Below are 21,613 nucleotides of genomic sequence, written 5' to 3'. Positions count from 1 at the left end.
CATTGCAGATTATAATTTGAAATGGGCAGGGAAAGCGTGGTGAAATAGTACAATATAGAAATCATGATTTTGAGATCAGGAAATGTGTTAAAACAACATAGGTTGGAGCTATTGGTTCTTGTTTTAATGTTTGCGTCAATGTGTAGTCTGTATGGTTTGTTTCTTATCATATTTGTACAGCATAGTATAAATATAGTTATAAAAAATAAGTGTTTTTGGAAAACATGGTTGTTCAATAATTACATAACATAAAAAGGTACAAAAGGATCTAAGATAATAAGCTGGAAAGAAGGGAAACTGCATTTGATTTTTTTTTGTATGATTGGTAGCATGACAGAACAAAAGCAATGTCAAAAACCAAAAGTCCTAGGCAGCCCAAAAAGCACTTTAGATAGTGTCGATATAGACAACGACTGATAATTTAGTTATGTTTGTCAATGACCACTAAAAACTAGGAACAAGCTATATATTGTATGAAGATCAAAAGGCACGTGGAAAGCATCACTATCCAATTGGTTTGGAACTATGCAGTTGTAGTCATCTGAGCAATCTCTCCAAGCAAAAGAGCATTTTCAGCCTGGTAATCAATTCTGGCAACTTTGGTTATCGTTGCTTTGAGCCTGGGTTCTGAATTGTACATGTCTGTTGTAATAGAGAGTGTGAAAACAAAGGAAGACAAAAGGACATGCTTGATAATGGACTGAGGCGTTTTTTGTGTAGTCAAATCGTACTGCAGCATGTAAAGCTCCTTGGCAGATATTTGCAGTATATTTGTGCCAACCTCATCAAAGGCAGTAGCCCAAAGAGCCCCTGTATGATCTTGGAGCTTCATCTGCAATAAGTATTTGTAATTGCATTCTGGCACAGCAGTTTGACATCTTGAACAAAACCATTGATTATCACTTTGCTGGGTGCATTTCTTTTTACATTCTTTTCCATTAAATTTCAAAGGGCAGGCTGGATAGCAAAAAGAATCAGTTTTAATGATTCTCACAACAACCCTAATAGTACTTTCAACTGTTTCAGAGAGAACACTTGTACGCTCTAAAATAGCTGTGATTGTCATCCTACTGTATTGTGAGTTAAGCTGGCCAGCAACACATGATAGCGGTAAAAGGGCATCTGAAATCTTTCCTCTTGACATAAGTGTCTCTGTTTCAGGTATAGAAGGGTTTATATTTAGGGTTGTTGCTGTGGTTGTGTTGACCACCTTTCCATTGAAATAACCAACACGAGCATTTCTGACTGCAAGGACAACAGCTGTTTGGGTTGTGTGCATGCTCTTCAAATCTTCACCTAGCCCTTGCCATGTTTCTCCCCATAAGTTAACATCGATAGTAAAAGCTGAGGCATCATTTATTTTTACAATTCTCTTTGTTACTTCGCTTCCATCCTTCCTGCGAATTAATGAGGGTTCTCCAACAGCAACTACAATACCAATAACATCAACTAAAGTGTTGTTGGTGCAGTATGTAATTTCATTGATTGGTGTGAATTGAGAATTATTTGCTTCACATTCAACAACATCATCACAACGCTTCAATATTGAATTGTTGTCCAAAGTTATCTCAAGATGGCTGTTAAGCTTATTCCATTTAGTGTTAGCTTCTTTAACGCAACCTTTTGACACAGTATAATATGTTCCTGGTTCAACCCTATGATAATGCATTTCTGCTACATCGCCAAAGCAAGTTATCCTAATTTCAGTACCTTCACTATCTATCATGTCAAAGCTAAATACTTGGCCAGTGGACTTTGGTGTACTGTATTGATGCATCTTCCTCTTGTTTGTCACACGCCCCTTTATTGTCCATTTATTTTGGAAGGGGTTCAAGGCTTTAATCGGGCTGATATTAACAGAAGATTCGTGCTGCACAGGTGGGAGGTGAATTCCAAATTTAAGGGATCGTTTAGTTGTGGCAGGTGTGTCTCGACCCAACATTTGTTGTTCTTGCTCTTTAAACAGATATCTAGGTTTCCCAAGCAATGGAGAATTGGTAAATTTGACAGCAAGGCTGAATATTATTATAGTCCTGTAAAAAGAGCAAAATAAGAGGTTGAATAAGCTGGATAGTGTGGAAAGGGGGATTTGAAAAGGCAAGAAGAAACCAACATAACATATAGAGGGCCATACCTTGAGTTCCAAACATTTCTACAAGCATAGGCTGTCAATGATAGGATAGTGCCAATCTTTAATGTCTCTGAAAGCAGCAAACCACTATACTTAGGTGGGAGGATCGCCAATTGCATGTGTGTGGCATCAGACAAAACAACCTTATATCGGGCATTGTCATTTTCATCGTCTATCAATTTTTCAAAAGACAAAAGCTGAAGCAGTGGAGAGGGGACATCATCCCCAGCGTTGATGCAGAGCAGTGCATGTGGGGTCAATTGTAGATGTTGTTCCACTTCCTACAAGGATAATAGAAGACAACCAAATAGATACACAAGGTCATGTACATTCATACGCATTGGCATGGGCATGACAGCCCTTTTTTTGTTTAAGCTTCCAATTTGTATTACTAGCTATGTGTGTTTTTGTTTACAGGTTTTTTTTTGTGTGCATGGACAGATTATAGATTGATGTATTGGAGCATACAAATGCACAAGGACAATGTAGAGAACATCTGTTTCAATCTATTTATATATATAAATACGTAAACTGATGCAAAAAAATAGTTCAAGCAGCGACACATGTTGGTATATGCACTTGCATTGATGGATGAGAAGTCTACGGAAAATTAAAGAACAAATAGAGATATAATCTTTGTAAATAAGATGAATAAGAGAAAACAAATGTATAAACAAGCTCACCGAAGTTTCTGTAGAAGGTTGTTGCGAGGCAGCAGGAGAGGCCATCGGAGATGACATGGTGGCCACTGTGTTTGAGAGATGAGGAATGGGGTTTTGAACGGTGAAATAGTGAGTCTATGTCACAACAATTAAAACAAGCGAATATATTTTAACGGTAAGCACAACTCATATTGTACTTGGGATCAAGAGAAAATCTTCAGTCCAACGAGATCACAATGAAATTTCAAAGTTACAATCAGCAATGTATATGTATAGTTTGAAGACAAGCTCTTATCAAGAATACTTGGAATAGGTTTGTTTGCTTTCAAAGAGTTTTAGCGAAAGGAAAAATAGAAAACGCTCTAATCAGTGATAAAACAAGTGCTGCATAGATACAATAAATGCTTTTTAGAGTCCAGTAAATTTCTAATTACTTATATATGCACAAATGTTCAATATTTAGGTTTAGTTGACTACATCCGTGTTGGTTACTTCGTGATGTATTTATGACACATTAGTATAGCATATTTGTCTCAAGTGTGTTTTTTGATTCGATGAATTCTCTAAATATGCGTGAAAAAAACAATTATATTCCGACGTGATAAGCTACATTAGATGAAATTAATGAAGTAGAATGAATTTTGTATTTGGTGTTGCGAGCTATTTAAGGCTGCACATTAAATGCGAACAAAGTTAAATTTATTTCATAGCTTCCTAAATGTACGATGTTCAGAGTATTTAGTTGGAGGGCCAGTTTCGTAGCGATCGATGGGTATAATTAATTCACAAATCTTAAGACATGCAATGCTGTCCGAATTTAAAATTAAATGGTCAATAAGTGCGTCTTTTGATATTCTGTATTTTTTTTTCACTGGAAGACATACGGTTCAACACTACAGAGGTCTAAGTGGCAAATCCTAAAACTCTTAATTCCTTGTCCATTCTTCTTCTATAGAAATATTCCTTCATGCTTTAACTTAAGCAGATTTTCACAATTTAAAACCTGCAATCTTCGGAGTCATGGCCATTTCTAAGAAGGAAAAGAAAATGGAAGTTTACGAGAACTTGGAGAAGATTGAGCAATTGGAGAAGGAACTTATGGTAAGGTATACAAAGTGAAGGACATTAACACAGGTCAGTTTTGTGCGCTTAAGAAGCTCAAGATCGAGAATAATGATGAGGGAGTTTCTGTCAGCACACTAAGGGAGATATCACTCTTAAGGGCACTTTCTAATAGCCGTTACATTGTAAGGTAAGAAATGTATACACCACCTCAATGTAGACTATGAATTTGCAAAAAAAAGGTACACAAATATTTCAAAAAAGATTGTGTATGAGCTTTGGGTTTCACAAACAATGAATTGACTCTGCATTGGATGTTCTATCAGATTGGTTTCTCGCAAGCTTTACTTTTTTAGTTGAGAGGGGCGTAACCGACTTGAATAACCATTAAAAAGCTTATGTCAAAACAATGTAGAAGAATTGAAATATGATGTCATCTTACCATCTTAGTGACCTATTATCATGTTTAAGTTCTGTGGTACTGAGTGTTTCTCTAAAATTTAGTGAGCTTAATAGTCATAAGTATCAAGATAACCATCGTCAAACAAAATAAAATAATAATCAAACTATGAGGAAATTGGCATAGAAGTTAAACCACAGGGCAATAGTGGCGGATTTAGCCATCGATAAAATCGTAAGAACAAAGGTATCTGCAAGCTATGCAACTTCAAAAACTTACTAAACATGCATGTTTTAAGATGTTAAACAGAACCATACAGATTTTATTATCACAGTAGAGTATATTAATTTTTTGGGTGATAGAATAGTTCATGGAAGTTTGTTGCCTTCATGGAGACCCTGTATTAAAACTTGTTAATAACATTGGGGTACATCCCTGTTGGTTATTTTGTTGCAGTTTACAGAAGAGAAGATAACTGCACAATGGCATTTTGCTTGCTATGGTTAAAACCCATGTCGTATCAGTGGGTGAAATTGCAGCAAACCTAAAGAAAACCCAAAAACATCGGTTTAATTCGCTCGTTTGCATTTTTATTTTGCTTTTTCTTGAATGTGAAACACTTAAATTATGTAGTAGTAATTATCAGACGTATTGCACTTTAGGGTTTGTAGTCACCAGATCTGGAAATCTGTAGCCCGCCATGTGCAACCGCCATACCAATCTTGAAGTTTACTAATTCTTTTTAGTCCTAAGGAGCTTTGAACTCAGCGATTTAAGCCCCACACCAATGTCTTAAGTGTGCTTTTGATTCAGCGAATCCTGTAAATATGTGTGGGGAAAACAATTATATTTGGATGTCTTTGAGTTTGACAAATATCTCTAAATTTAACTATGTTCTATCATCTGTATTACCAGATATGTTTTCTTCCCTCCAAAAGCATTGATCTCTTCATCTTTAAGCATTGGCTATTTTCAGAGGTAGTTTTGACGCCATACCATTTTTAGGTTTCTAAACTTTTTGCTTTACCTGTAGCATCACTTATTCTTGAAACTGTTCATTGTTTGCCCCACTCTTAAAACAGCTTACAAATTCTTTAGTATATGGAATTATAAAGCTAGGCATTCTAATAGGTACCATGCATTTAGGTTGAATAAATTAATTTAGAAACATTGTGTATAATTCAAAGCTTGATAGATTGATATTATTATGTTTTTGGTTCAGCTCTTCCCTATTAGTTTGTGCAAATTGAAGGTAAATTTTTTGCCTTTTAATTGGCTTGTTATATTTTTCATGGTGCTCATGAAAAATAAATCCCAAAACTTAAAATGTGTAGCTATTTAAGGTATGCTCACACATACACATTCATAATTGTAAATTTTATTCATTTAAGCTGACAGTAGCTTCTGAGGTCAATTTATATAGTAATCGTTGCATTATATTATTCGAAGTTGTAAACAAAAGTTCTTGACTAACAATTAAAAATCTGTCATTTACTCTTCTTATTTTCTTGGGTTGCAGTATTAGATTTTACAAGCGAGGCGGCAATAGATGATGCTTGGATGCCATTTTCTTATTTGAGTGAATTAAATTACCTTCTTGGTGGTAGTAATTTTCATATTCGAAGAAGAGGATGGAGTTGATTGAAAAGTTGTTCTTGAATCAATATCTGGATCTGTCATGACTTGTGGAGTTGTGTTTGGAGATTCTCATGCTGCACCTCCCAGGCAAATCTTTCAACAAGAGAAGGAAGGTGGTTGCACATAATTCCTATAAAATTATTTGAGTCATCTATATGGCAAAGAAATGAAATATAAATTTATGTTTCCACACCTTAACTAAATTGATTGACTGTCAGAGGTGCATGGTATTAGGTCCAAGTTTCTAAGAGTCCAGATCTTGTTTTTAACTTTATGGCTTTGGTTTGCCAGTCTTGCACTGTGCACTACATCAGTAAACTTTATGACTTCGGCTTGCCAGTCTTGCACTGTGTACTATATCATTTACTGATATAGGAAAACTCAATGGTTGAGTAATTAAAAGTTTTGGACTTGAATAAATCATAGTGAAATCAAGTCCATGTTAATTTATGATAAGATCCATTGCAAAAACTGTTCAATTATATTGAGTTAGAAACTTGGGCGAGCAATACAACATGGGTATGGCAATTTTCAATGTGTATTTGCAGTTTTCAAATTTAAAATATATCAGAAACTGGAAAGAGACTACTCTGGAAAATTGGAATGATTTCAACCTTGAACATAGAAAATACATTTTCTAAGGTTGATTTTTTGTATATAGATTGAAATGTTCTCAGGGAGATTGGTTTCCAGTGGACTTCTTAAGACTACTTGTTTATCCGTTCTGGCTACTAAATACAAACTAGTTATGCAGATGGTGGGACAACCAGCTTTCCATGTACAGCTAGAATCTTTAAGAGTCTATAATGAAGAATGGGATAACCAACATTCGGATTATGTAGAAATAAAAGCACCAACTGTTTATAGCTTTGACGTCTCTCTAGTTAGCGAAAATTGGAGATAAGAATAGAAAGTGCACCTCAATGGGTGCTTAAAATTGTTTTTTGCATTGTTCTAGAGGTTAATGAAGGAATAGGAAAAAGAAAAGCAGCGACCATACCTATAGCCAAAGATATGTGTTCAAAAAGTATTTCCTCAAGCATGAATCCTAGTAATATTGTATATTGCTTGTACTTGTTGTGTACCTACACACATTATACAAACTGTGTTAGTAGAGACAAGGCACACCATTTGTTTTTTGAATGTTGTGTAATGAATAAAACACAAAGAAATTCTTTTAATTTTTTGGAAGGATTTATCAGCTAATTTTTAACAATAAATTTATAGAATGCCAGCAAAAATATAATGAATAAACAGTAAATGCTAGTTATTTTTTTTTTTTTTATTGTTAAAAATCGATGAGAAAATCTTATGGCATTCAACAAATAGTTCATGTGCCTCGTCTCTGCTAACACATTTTGTATGACATTGGTAGGTATGGTGACCGATTTTCTTGTTTCTATTTCTTTTTCTAGCTCTATTAGATCAGTCCTTCGATTTCATAAGTTTAGCTCTATGACTATTTTTAGTTTTATGAATTTCTTCATTTGGCTCTTCCATGATCTATAGTTCAAACTCTACATTGTCACTATTCTACTATCCAAACAACTTGTGATTTGTTTACAATATGAAATAATGCTAAAATGTAGACATTAGCTTGCTTCTACAAACAATACTGTTGATAATCACAATTCAAAATCAATTGCATTACATCTGTTGTACTTCACAACTACATTAGCTTGCTTTGTCAAACAACACTGCTGATAAGCACAGTATTGCATTGATGAATTAAAATAGAATCTTTATATATAGAAGAAATATAGTATTCTTGATTAAATTCTTCTATTGTTGTGCATATGAGATCCTTGGTGGGAGATCACTTGTCGGTTATGTTGAAAGTCTATCTATAGTGGTTACAGAAAACCTAGTTGAATGGAATTAACTTAAATGAAAAATTATAGAAAACCCCAAAATTCAAATCTGTGGAAGACATGTGTGATATTGTAAAGCTCAATTGATTGGAATGAAGCTGAATGCAAAAGTATAGCAAAGCTCAAAATTCAAATCCTAAAGGCATGTTAGATATTGATACTTGAGCTGATGAAAACTAAATGCAAAATTGTAGCAAAGCCCCAAATTCAAATTATCATAACAGATGTTTAGCATTGAAAGCCTACTTGAATGGTATGATATAAAAAAATAAAACATAAGTTACGGTAAAACCCAAAATTCAAATCCACAGAAAACTTGTCTGGTATTAAAAGCTAATTGAATGGAATAAACATAAACCTAAAACTATGGCAAAACCCCATATTCAGATCTCCATAAGACATGTTATGTACTGGAAGAGCCACAGAATCTGCTATAAATCATAGAACTATTCCAACTTTATGTGGCGAGGAAAGAATTCTCCGGCTCTTTGAATCCACTCAAACCTCAATTAAAAATAAGTCACCCTCTAAAGATTTCGTGCTTTAAACAAATTTTCAAACTAAGGATCCAAATGCCGAAATTGTAGAAGACAAGGATCACAATATATATACTGTGTTTCTAAATCTTGGACTAGAAAGATTTCTGCACAACAAAGTCTAACATGAACGAATTGGGCGGATTATAGATTCAACATAACTCAGAATTCGGACTCAAAATTGAATATAAATGCACACATATTATAATCAAACTTGTAGATTTGCAGGAAATTAAGCTCTGGCAATGATATCAGGCAAACAATAAACATAAGTTACGGTAAAACCCAAAATTCAAATCCACAGAAAACTTGTCTGGTATTAAAATCTAATTGAATGGAATAAACATAAACCTAAAACTATGGCAAAACCGCATATTCAGATCTCCATAAGACATGTTATGTAATGGAAGAGCCACAGAATCTGCTGTAAATCATAGAACTATTCCAACTTTATGTGGCGAGGAAAGAATTCTCCGGCTCTTTGAATCCACTCAAACCTCAATTAAAAATAAGTCACCCTCTAAAGATTTCATGCTTTAAACAAATTTTCAAACCAAGGATCCAAATGCCGAAATTGTAGAAGACAAGGATCACAATATATATACTCTGTTTCTAAATCTTGGAGTAGAAAGATTTCTGCACAACAAAGTCTAACATGAACGAATTGGGCGGATTATAGATTCAACATAACTCAGAATTCGGACTCAAAGTTGAATATAAATGCACACATATTATAATCAAACTTGTAGATTTGCAGGAAATTAAGCTCTGGCAATGATATCAGACAAACAATGAACCTAACCTGTAGTCAAAGCAGGGTATGTAGCGAGCTCCTGTCGGTAGTTGTCGATGAAGCTGGCGACGTATAGAGTCTGGTAAAGGGCTTGAGCCTACTGACGCCAGCAAACACAAACAGAAGAAGAAAGTTAAGACAATACAACAACATCTAATGTGCTCAATGTTTTATCCTGATTCTAGTTGCAGGGTTTCGCAGACAAAATGCATTAAAAAAACAGATTCTAGTTACCTGCGTATGAGGGGAAACATTACAATTTATTTTCCTAATTGTTATAAATCTACAAAACGAATTCTGAGACAACACTGCGCCTTTAATCATGGAAAGTAAAAATCGTAACTGCAGGGTTTCGTTGATGAAATGCAGGAAGACAAACAAAAACTTACTTGCGAATGAAGGGAACATTACCACTTGAATCCCATAATTATTGACAGACCACAAAATGAATTTTGTAACAGAACTAGGGCTCCATCCATGAAAGGTTGAAGAAACTAAAAATCTAATTACAAGTTTGAACAATAAAATAAACAAATACAGAATTCCACTCAATTGGGTATGAAGGGAGAATAAAATTTTTAAGTTACCTGTATGTACCTTCTTCAATCTGTTTGAGCTTTTCGAAGAAATGTATGCTGTGAGAACACCATGCAAGGGCTTGCTTCAAATTGAGCTAAACAAAAAACAATACGAGCTAAATCCCTACTCTGTGCTTCTTAATTGTTACATCAGCAAATGATGAACTGGCCTGCACCTGCAGTGTACAGGTGTTACGAAGACAACACGTGAAATAAATGCCATTGCCCAGTTGATGCCCGGCGAAATAAACCCTTCGAGTTTGCAACATGCGAAGTAATGTTTCCAACTGCCACTAATAAATGGTATTTATGAATGTGTGTCTGGTCAAATAAATATCGGCTTAACAAGCAAGTGGCAACTTTCCGACAAGTGAACTATAAGCCGCCTTTTTTCCCGATGGCTTTTCCGGATGGCTGACACTTTCCCGGCAAGGAAACCCCCATACAAAAAGCCTATCGGCTTAATAAAATACATTTAAAAAAATAATATTAAAAAATATAAATATTTTTTTTAAAGGGAGAGCTGGGCCGGCAGCCTTCTGGTGGGCCCCTGGCTTCCTCTGCAAGACTGTGATTCAATCGCTGTCCTTTAACGGCAACAGGGCAAACTTGGTACTTACTGCAGAAGCGTTATAGGGAGGCATAAGGATGGGCCTAGGCTATGCATAAGTGATGTTTATATTAAGAAACAAATATTTTAATATATTTAAATTAAAATGCACAATCATATAAATTTGATCTAAAGAATAATGAAATATTATTCAAATTGATATCAATTATTTTCTAAATTATTTCTACTTATAAAACTTAAATAAATTAATAATAATATATATCTAAAAATATTACTTATATTAATTACATTATATTTTTACTCAAAATTAAAATCTATATATAAATATTTAAAATTTAATAGAAATTGATATAAATTAAAAAAGAATTAAATTTATTAAAAAATAAATTCAAAATGTTACGCCACATTGATATAATATTTTATATCAATATGACCAACTTAATATTATGTTAAATCATTATGTTTTTTACGGCACTGTTTTCCCTTGGCATCGTTTACCCCGAGGCCTGCGGACGATGATACTTACCTGCAGAAGCCGTATAGGGAGGCATAAGGGCCTAGGCTATGGGCACCTTTCACGGGCACAGGCGGGCAGACACGAACGCGGAGGGCACGGACCGAGGAAGCACGGCTATCCAGGCGGTGCAAATTTTCCCCTGGATAGCCAGTGCAGGACGAGGCTGTCGCATGTGAAATTATTAAAAAGCTCCTGTTTGTTAAAAAGCAAGGAAGTATAAACGTGAAGAAAGCATCAGCGGGTGATAAATACGGAAGAAACGTGCTTCATGTCGCAGCTTTCCTTGGACGGAAAGAGCTTTGTCGTTTTCTTTTAGATCTCGACAGAAATATGATAGATAGCAAGGATCGTGATGGACAGACTGCTATATATTATGCAGTAGCTGGACCTCATGACGAACCCTCTGTTCTAGGCGAGTTCATTTCAAGGAAACAGCGTAGAAATCAAGCTTTCGTCAAAGATTTCAGCCAAACAACCCCTTTGCACGTGGCTGCTGCCAGAGGCAACATAAAAATGGTGGATAAGCTTCTTTCAGAGATTTCAGCACAAGAGTGTAATGATTATGTTGAGGCAGCAGACGTGCTGGGTCAAACAGCACTGCACAAAGCAGCAAGTGGAGGCCACGGGGAAATTGTCAAAAAGCTTCTCGCAAGTGGAGCTCATCCATTAAAACAACGTGATTGTGATGGCAAAACAGCTGTGCATTTTGCGGCTCAATCAGATGGTGAAGATTCCGTGACAATAGCCAAGTTACTTTTGGACAAATGTGAATCTGATAAACAGAAAAGCCTGCTTTTGTTTGCTTCTGCAGTCGGAATTGGTTTACGCTCCAATTCCTCGCTTGAGAAATATCTTGAAGAGGAAAAACGTGAAATATTGGAAAAATCAGGGGAGGAGAATTTGCTTAGAGTAGCGGCAACTTTAGGCGACATAGATATGACACGGGAGTTCATCACCAGGGGTGCAAATATTGCAACCATTCGCAATGAGAAATGGATACACACTCTCCCAGAAGACGAAAAAGAAAAAGTCCGAGATGGTATGCTTGCTTATACCTTTTCCTTTTGCTTCTCTACCCAATCAAGGAAATGAGTTCGCAGGTAAATATATATATATATTTTTTTTCACCACAGTTCTCAAGCAGATCGACAATATTGTTGAACAAGGGACCGACAAACCGGCTCTGCGGGATGATCTTGGTAGGTACGATTATCTTGATTCGCCTAAATATCTAGTTTAATAATAGAAGACAAACACGAATTCCCAAGCGAAATTTCCTAACATTTTCTGGTATAACATTGGCAGGACGAACTCCCTTTGCCATCGGTCTGGCTGCATTATTTTTGAATCCTTATGTGAAATCTCCTGTTACTGTGGGAATCTCAGGAGAATGGGGAATGGGAAAGTCCAGCGTTATGGTTCAGGTAATCATCCGTCCTAGATTTTTTAGCACATTTATTTTACATTATTAGATCTTGGTATTAATCCGACTCGTTGTGCTTCCAGACAGAGAGCATTCTTCTAAAGACAGCAGCAGAGTTGGCATTCCCAAATTCATTTAAAAAAGAAAAATTTCCAGGAGCAAGCGAATCCAAATTATCTGTAACTGGGCAAGCCAGGCGTAGGAAAATAGCAAATGCAATAGATGCTGAAAGGGGTGATGGCCCTAAAATTATTGACAGCATTGGAATGTCTATTAAACAAGTAAAGAACTTCACAGCAAAGGTAGACGCACACCCTACATTCATATATTAGATGCCCTTATTTTCAGGTACAAAATCGATTTGTACATAATATTCATACTATGTGCTATCTTAAAATTTTAAATTGATGCTTAAATTTAGTTTAAATGCTTTTTCTTTAAGCAGTTTATGATTTTTGAAATTTTTCAGATAATTAGCTTGTTCAAAATTAATTTATTTATTAAAAATATTTTTAAAATTATATGATATATAATTTGTTGTTTATATAAAATAAATGATAATTTTTTATTTTTAAAAAATTGAAATATATAATACAGTTTTATTTATAATAAAATGATTGTAATGAAATCACAATATATTATAGAAAAAACATTCCAGTTTTATTAGAAGATTTGTCATATTTTATATATAAAATAATAAAATAATAAAATTTGTTATTTTTCAAATCAATCCTTTCTTCAATTATTCATATGTATCTTGAACTTGACCATGTATGCAAACATGCTGATTATCAACAATTGAATTGTATTCCAAGTATTTGAAATTGAATACTCAAAGCATTTTATTTATGGGAAAGCCTTAAGATTATCGTAATCATAAAAAAATATAATTAAAACATATAAAATATTTATAAAAAGTCATTTTCAGTTGCAAATCAGCTCAAACAATTATACATGTTGCATTAAGCATTTACACTTTCTTTAGGCATCTTCAATCTTGTCAGATCAATAAATAGGTATTGTAGTAGGCTCCCAAAGTACTTTATTACTACTATGTTTAAGGAGCAAGCACAACTAGAGATGAAAAAGTCTCAAAGAATATATGAGTAAAGAACAAGATTATACAAAGATGAAGCACCCCAAGACTAAACTATAGGCTTGACCTAGTCTTGAACAAGACTAGATTTATTGCAATTCGATAGGGCAGCGACAATTCTAGAATCCTAATATTTTGACTCGTCAAACATAATATATAACAAAAATATTTATCATAAAAAAATTCATATTGATATGGAGCTAATTACAATCTAAATTTTTCTTTCATTTACTCTCATCCTTATTTAATTTAGGTTTAAGTGGTTGAGATTGATTGGTCATTAATTAGACTGTAAGTTAGTGTAGGGTGTGTTTATTATTTCTATGTTTTGATGATTTCTTCATTTCAATTTCAAATCCATCCAATACCTTGTTCTATAGTTTTTCTTTTTTCTTTTTTTCTTTTTTTATATTTTCTAATATACCAACAATAAAATCAAATATAAAAATTACTCTATTTCATAATCTTCACCCCAATAGATCATTAATGAAACCCTTTCTTTATGCATTATCCATTATAGGATAATATAAATGTAGAAAATTTATTAACAATAATCATATCTATATTATAATTGCTTGCAATATCTCTTCCCATCTTTAAATTGATATCTTTTATATACACTTATTCTATAAAATCCCAGCCTTAATGTTCTAATAAATTTACTCTATAACACTAATTCAACATTTGATTTATATAATTTTTGTATAAACTTTTGTCTCCTCTCATTTAATTTTATAATATTGATTTGGTATTTGATTTATATAAAAGTTTTGTCTAAAATTTTGTCTTTTCACATATATATTATATATGAAAATATGAAATATTAGAATCTAAATTATTCATAGTTAATTTTTTATAATTGTAAATTGTTATATAAATCTTAATAAGAAATATTATGAATAGTCTTTTGATTATATTAGTGCTGAATTATTGAGAATTATTTATTGCATGCTGATATAAATGGGAAAGAACAGGTTCTTAAAACAATACTACGGAAGAACAAGGAAATGGAAGAAATAAGAAAGAAACAAGCATCCCACCAAGCAGTTTTACAAAAATATTCCAAGGTAAATAATTTATGTGATTTAGTAATAATATTTAAGCTTTAATTTATCAACAGACTTTTAGGGAAATTGAGCTCATAAATATTCCTATTTGATTGTGCCCTATTTTAAGTGGATCTTTCTCTAATTTATAGGAAAAGGTAATTCTCTTAAGCTTTTATCAAGAGTTTTTGATTAAACGAACTTTTATCACGAATTGGGAAAATGACATGGATGAAATATTTTATTAAATTTTCATTATTTTCTATTCAATTTGAAATTAATGATAGAGGAATGTTCAGTGCAATGAAAATTAATTGAATTAAGTCAAAGTAAATTGTATGATGGTATCTAAACTAGACTTTCTTCATTGATATCGTTAATTAAGAGCGACTACACTCTACGGATTGCTGCAGGCGACAGAACCCCGCAATTGCTCTAGATTGCACAAATTTTGGAATGCACTCCTAACTATATGGAATGAATCTGCACCGCCTGAAGATTTCGACAAGTATAATGACTTTTTAGAAAATTATCAGCCTAAATTTCCTCAAATTTTCAAGTCCGTGGCAATCATGGACCGGCGTGATATGGTAAGCAGACTTTCATTAACTGTATTTGTCGTTCATTGTTTTGTCCCTGCCACATTTCGACTCATCCACACTACGGGGCTGTCTACATTTCGTATTCTTAGTTTCGTATTCCGATGATTTAATTAATATTATTTTGCAGTTTTTTTAAAGTTTGAACAGAAAACTAAGTAGTCAAATTTATTAAGTAAATAATCAATTCAATCTTCATTTCTATGAAATTTTAACTTGATAGGTTCGTATTTGTTTTGGGTCTGATGAGATTCAGTTTGAAGAAGAGGAAGAAAGTGGATCTGGAAATCAAAGAGTCGGTGAAACGCCATGGGAGGAAAACTCGTTGCAGGGGACTACACCTTCTATTTTGACTGTACAATACAATGCCTGGCATTACAGGAATGAAACCGAGGCATGGGCGGGTCTAGCAGTTGAAATCACAAAAGAATTGGAAGCAACGATGACGGTGGCGCACAAGCTGAGGACTAGCTGGACATATAATTGGAGAAACCGCAAAAACAGCATCTGTTTTGGAGTGATCCTCCCATTCTTTCTTGCACTAATGGTGGCCATCTGGTTCAGTACCATTGTATGGTTTCTACTTGATACATCCCAACGCAAAGATCTAAAGAAATTTAAGTATGGAGGTCTACCAGCATCGATGATTGTAGCTGCTTGGGGTGTAGGGAAGTCCGTTATCTCTTTTGTTAAACCAATTAGTTCACAGGTCGTGGACTACATATGTCTGCCAGACCACAGCCAAAAGCTTGGTTATCATCAGAAGGTTATTGATGATATCAATTTTTTGAAAGACCAACTCTGTTATAAACCCTCCTGGAAGTGGGAGGTGTTTGCTTTTATATGGTGCTGCATTACATGGAGTTGGGATGAGAACTATGTCCCAGGAACCAAGATTCCAAAGATGCCTCCTGCTTCCAGAAATAATCTTAGGATAATAGTCTTCGTTGATGATCTCGATCGTTGCGAAGAAAATGTGATTCTGCAGGTATAACTTTAGAAGACCCGTCTATTGCAATTGTCACAATTATCAATTTAGAATCTGGTTTTCTAAACTTACCATATAAAACCTATCTATTGCAGTTGTTACAAATATCTATTCTTAGTCTGTGGTTTTCCAAATTTCTTTATAACTTTTAACTGGCAGGTATTATCGGCAGTGAATCTGGTTTTGGCCACTTGCGAGATCAATGTTATTTTGAGCATGGAAAAGAGCATGATCCAAAGGGCAATTATAATAAAGTACGGGAATAACAATAGCAATGCCAATAATAAGTCAAATGAGGAATTAGCAGACAATTATTTAAGGAAGATAGTTCAACTGCCGCTACACTTATCTGACCCTAGTGACTCAGAGTCCAGAGACTTTTTGCAAAGCCAACTAGGTAGAAAACGGTCTACCGATCCAGCAGCAGAGAAAGAAAAATGCACTTCTTATGGGCGTAGAAAAGCCAATCCAAAGTTCCAAATAGGAACTTCGGATGCTAATAAACCTAAACTAGGTGAATATCTCTGACTCTATACTAGTGAGATTAGTCACATTTTATATCCGCATCAAGGCACAGCTCCACTTTAACGGATGAATTCTTTTTCTGCTACTTTAATGTTGTTGTAGGTAGAGGAGAAACAAAGAAAGAATCTGGAGCCAAGCAACAAAGAGCCCTCAGTATTTCAGGTGAAAATATTCCAGATGCCGTTCTTTAAGCTGAACAGAAAATAAGAGACTAATGGTCTAAACAAAACTGTATTGATGATTTTAATGTGGCTCTTAACTAGAAAATGTTGCTTCCCCGAACAGACACAGAACAGCAAGGATCAGGAAAAACGGAAGAGCAAGAAACAATTAAGAAACCAGGTGATATATCATTCAAATACACACAGCATTTTAGGTGGTGATTTGTGCAATGTACACAACTCACAGTCCGTTTTCATTGAAAATGTGTGTTAGCAGAAGGCTCGGGAGTTGCAGACGCAACGTTTGAGATAGATGAACAACCAACAAAAATTGAGAAAGCAGGTGAATATATCATTCAAATAGAGAGCATTTTAGGTGATGATTTGTGCAATGTACGATCACTCAAAATTCACAATCCATTTTCATTCAAATGTTTGTTAGCAGAGAGGGTATCTCCAATCACACAAATAAACAGAAATATACAGAAATGTTTGTGCAATGTACGAACACACAATTCACAGTCCGGAGTTGAAGAAGCAATGATTGAGATAGATGATATACCCGGCATTTAATAAGCTGGCTATATATATTAATTTTGTTTTCTATGAGTTTCCCAATTCAGATCACTTATATTACAAATTTTAATTTTCTTTAAAATATATATGTGAACTATATTCTAATTTATATCATTACAAGTGAGATAGTCACATCTTACATTTGCATAAGGTAAACCTCCACTTTAATAGATGAATTCTTTTTCTTCTATTTTAATGTTGTTGTAGGTAGAGGAGAAACAAAGAAAGATTTGCCAGAATCTGGAGCCAAACAACAAACAACCGTCAGCATTTTAGGTGAAAATATTCCAGATACATTCCTTTTAATAAGCTGAACAGAAAAAAAGAGATGAACAGAGAATATATATGTGAACTATATTCTAATTTATATCTACACAATCATGTCCTACTATTGTAAAACGTCTCTCCATTTGAAAAAAACTACGCTAAAAATAACAAGTACACTAATAACTTTCTAATGCCAGACATGAAAGATTTATAATAACAGCTTGACGGTTGTTGCAGGTGATAAAGACAGCAAGGATGAGCGAAGCCTATCCTTACTGATTAGTGCAATGCTCATTCCTAAGTATAGTGAAGGAGAAAGGAATGCTTTTTGCTTTCTTCATACTCGATGCACACGCAGTAGAAAACTTCCCCGAGAGTGGAAATGTTTGATGGCATACCATCGGCTAGCATGGAATATTTTGTCTCTAAGCCCCGACGTTATCCCGGTAGAAGGATGGCAGGTTCAGCTTATTGCATGGATTTTCGTCTGCTGGCAATGGAGGGACCTCATGACAACTCTTATACAAGTAAAGATAGCATCACAATTTTTTAAACTTACCTCAATGGTGTTCACTTGAATGGACAGTGTGTTGACTTATTTCCTTAGGCACACAATTTTAGTTCTTATAACCAAAAATGAAAATTCTTTGTATGCATTGATGCAGAATTGGAATAATCTTGGGGTTTTAAGAAAGTGGAAAGTTGTAGAGGAGGATACGATTGGGCCTTCGCTGAGAGAGATTGTTGAACAATATATTGATGAGAGGTGGACAGCTGACAAGAAGAGCACCATAAAAAAGAAGGATGACGCCATTGACAGTCTCCATAAGGATGTGGGTGTTAACTCCAGCAGCAGCACTAAAGAAGTGGAGAAGAAAAGTGACAGCCTCAAGGAGGATGTGGATGATAACTCCGGCAGCAGCACTAAAGAAGTGGAGAAGACAAGTGACAGCCTCGAGGAGGATGTGGATGATAAATCCGGCAGCAGCACTGAAGAAGTGGAGAAGACAAGTGACAGCTTGCCAGAGGGAAGAAACACGACAACAATTTTCAGCGTGGAGGACACAGAGGGAGATGATTTTCTCAAGGAAGTTCTAAGAAAGGTTTTGAGAGAGCAGGAAGATATGAGGGAAGCTCTAAGAAAGAATTTGAAAGAGCAGGAGGAGATAAGGGAAGCTCTAAGAAAGAATTTGAAAGAGCAGGAGGAGATGAGGGATATACTGGAAATGATCAAGAAGAAATCTTTCGAAGAGGAAGAAGACAACAAAGGAAAAAGCTCTCTGCAACAAGGCACAGCAGCTAAGGAGAATCAGACTATAATCATCAAGAAATTTTTCATAAAGGAAGAAGATAACGAAGGAGAAAGCTCACTGCAACAATACACAACAGCTGAGGAGAATCAGAAAACTGAGATGGCAAAGGATGAGGAGGAGCGAGAAGAATGGAGTAAACTGAGAGACACATTGCGCAGCTTCAATGTTTCAATGGATGGCATTCAAGCCTTCCAAAAATTTAGGTTTTATTGTGAACCTGGATATCTTCCATGGCCATTGCCCGAACTAGCCTAAACCTCACCAAATATTCGTATACATTTGGAGTTTAGGCAGGCACTCCTCCGTGGATTGTGCTCATTTTAAATAAATTGTTTACATTCTGTAATTAAACAATCTACTAACTCTCTCCTGAAGTAAAGTGACTTGTTGGAATAGTTACTTGCCTCACTGACAGTGTAGATTGGGTAGACAGTCAGACAATAGTGATTTGAAGTTTAGTAGTAATGTGATCAATCTTGTTTTAGCCAGTAAAACCTTAATTTCACGTCTTGTTTCAACTGATAACATCAACTATTCATAGTTAAAATAATGAAGTTTGTTTTTTATATATTTATTTTAGAGGCAACAAATTCGTTTCTCCTTATTGTTACCCTTTTTTTAAGGTAAAGACGCAAGGGAGAGTCTCTTAAAACATGTATTGGTCATCACACTTAGAAACGATTCAGCTGACGATGATTACTATGATTTTTGATAGTTTGTGTAGTTCTTTCTCAAACATCAAGAATGCTAACCACAGATCAGGCAACAAGTTCAGCTGCGCCAACTACTATGCCTAACAGGATGCTTGGAAATCCATGCTTTTCTGCTCCCCTTGTTGGTGACTGAATAAGAGTTGTCAAGCCCATCGCATGAACAAAACACAAGATCAACACGGATGGTTCAACAAATCAAGAAGAGGAAAAAGAAGTAGCCCATCAACACAAGATCACCAAGGACGGTTCATTTTTTTTTCTTTCACGAGGATGTCCTACCAAGAATATAAATCAGATAGAGGCAAATAAAGCATCACGACTTATTTTTGTACCAAAGCAAGAAGTTTAAGGTAAAGATGAAGTTGAATATGTAGTTACAGCTAGAGGAAAACTATTCCAAGTCACCTATACATTCCAAAACCATAGTATATATATATATATATTTTTGATGGAGGTCCAAACCTGCGAGCACAACAGCCCAGCAAAGGCATGAAGCCCGCGAGCTGCCAGCCCAGCGAGGGCCTTCACGAAGTATTTTTGCCACCCGATACGTGGGCACGAGCCAATAGGCTGAATCTCTTTGGCTAAGAGCCAAGGACTGAGGGGTATCCATTCTGCCAAATTCACGCGGGGCACGATCCTGACCTCATCCCTTATGATGTCAGAGCCTTGCACTCAGCAAGACTTGATTCCTGGTGGGCTCATTTGGAGCCATTCAACTTCACCAGTAGACTAAGGGCCCATTGACATAGTATATATTTTTAAAGTGAAGTAGTAAGTTTGTTTGTGTCTTTCTAAAAGTATTGTAGCTAGTTATTATGTTTCTACTTGTGCTGCACATCCTTTTGGTTGCTCATAAATATGTGAATCATTGTAAGTTGTTGACAAAAGGTAGTTGTTCCATAGAACTAGTCAATGGTTTTGTTTGAGCAATTCTTCTTTTCTAGTTGATGTAGGTTAGGGTGGGTTTTTAATTCAATAGTGTTTTGTTTTTTTTGATAGATAATGGGCCATAGCCGTATAATATATTTTATTAATTTAATAAAAAAATACATTACAAGTTCGGTTCAGTGTGGGCACCGGTAGGAAAGAACCAAACTGAGAAAACCTCCATTCTTGCCCAAGGATATTATCCTAGAAAATACAGCCTTTAGCTGATAAATGAGAGAATTACAACAAAATGTTACAAGCGATCCACTCATATTGTGGATGTTTAGAGCTTCATTGCTATATCCTTTAGAGGACATTGTTGGCATTTCTTGGAACTTGGATGTTTTTCACATCTAGTGTTGCCATCAATACCAAAGGGGGAGATTGACCAAGAAAAAAAATAGGACAGAGAAATTTCTGAAATTTGCATGCTATCCCCTATCTTGATGTGAGAGGGAGTTAGTCAAACGAAGGAAAGAGCTCTAAGTAAAATTGGAAACTATCCAATGAGAGCCCAAAATATTGCAAAACCAAAATAACAAAACAAAACAAAACCTCTCTCCTGTAGATTATTAGCCTTTAATCAATAAAGAAATAAGGAATTCGTAACCAGAAGTTATCATTTTACAACAGTTTCTATGCATAACTAACACTATCCATAGCTAATCTAGGTAAACAAACAAGGCAATGATGACCTACAAATCAACCTGTTAAAGAAATTATAGTCATATACAGAGCCACCCTATTCGATCCTAATCAATAGAAAATAAAGAGAAAGAACACATCAGAAAGAGTAAATCTAAGATAACTTCACCACTAGGCTTATACTTACATATAAATTATCAAGTATCTATTATAAAGTTAATTCAAAAAATGCTAATACCGATCTAGGGCCATGACAGCCGAAGACCAAAAGCTCATAGGAACCGAGTAAAGCTTGTCACAGAAAGTAACTATCTCATAGATCATAGAAGAAAACATGAGACCTAAATCTACTTATGCTTATGAAAATAAATTTACCACAAGATTTTGATTAAAACTGCACAAGCAAATGGGTATATATATATATATATATATATATATATATATATATATATATATATATATATATATAGAGAGAGAGAGAGAGAGAGAGAGAGAGAGAGAGAGAGAGAGAGATGTGTATATATATATATATAATAAAATCATAAATCCACCCATCAATGTAAGTGAAGAAA

The 21,613-nt window shown here is 34.9% G+C and overlaps 3 protein-coding genes across 3 annotated transcripts; 2 read left to right on the top strand and 1 right to left on the bottom strand.

The window, feature by feature from the left end:
* Positions 1-523: 523 nt before the first annotated feature.
* LOC131039782 (replication protein A 70 kDa DNA-binding subunit A-like) lies at positions 524-9,935 on the bottom strand. The gene is made up of 4 exons (XM_059219461.1): positions 9,681-9,935; positions 9,103-9,190; positions 6,894-6,978; positions 524-2,928 (listed from the first exon to the last, which is right to left on the bottom strand). Exon 4 carries the CDS (start codon positions 1,940-1,942, stop codon positions 524-526), a length of 1,419 nt encoding a protein of 472 aa, XP_059075444.1. The 5' UTR covers positions 1,943-2,928; positions 6,894-6,978; positions 9,103-9,190; positions 9,681-9,935.
* Positions 3,814-17,487, top strand: LOC131061631 (uncharacterized). Its single transcript, XM_059219460.1, has 12 exons — positions 3,814-3,894; positions 10,907-11,798; positions 11,893-11,958; positions 12,065-12,183; positions 12,266-12,484; positions 14,738-14,914; positions 15,180-15,911; positions 16,071-16,425; positions 16,539-16,598; positions 16,722-16,778; positions 16,875-16,940; positions 17,381-17,487. The coding sequence occupies exons 1-12, from the start codon at positions 3,814-3,816 to the stop codon at positions 17,485-17,487; spliced, it is 2,931 nt and encodes a 976-aa protein (XP_059075443.1).
* Positions 17,488-17,618: 131 nt separating this feature from the next.
* On the top strand, positions 17,619-19,148 carry LOC131874797 (uncharacterized). Its single transcript, XM_059218722.1, has 2 exons — positions 17,619-17,967; positions 18,106-19,148. The coding sequence occupies exons 1-2, from the start codon at positions 17,728-17,730 to the stop codon at positions 19,006-19,008; spliced, it is 1,143 nt and encodes a 380-aa protein (XP_059074705.1). The 5' UTR covers positions 17,619-17,727; the 3' UTR covers positions 19,009-19,148.
* Positions 19,149-21,613: the final 2,465 nt, after the last annotated feature.

The sequence above is a fragment of the Cryptomeria japonica genome, chromosome 4, assembly GCF_030272615.1.
Source record: "Cryptomeria japonica chromosome 4, Sugi_1.0, whole genome shotgun sequence".
Taxonomy (NCBI): Eukaryota; Viridiplantae; Streptophyta; class Pinopsida; order Cupressales; family Cupressaceae; genus Cryptomeria; species Cryptomeria japonica.
This window is presented reverse-complemented; position numbering and strand designations above follow the sequence as displayed.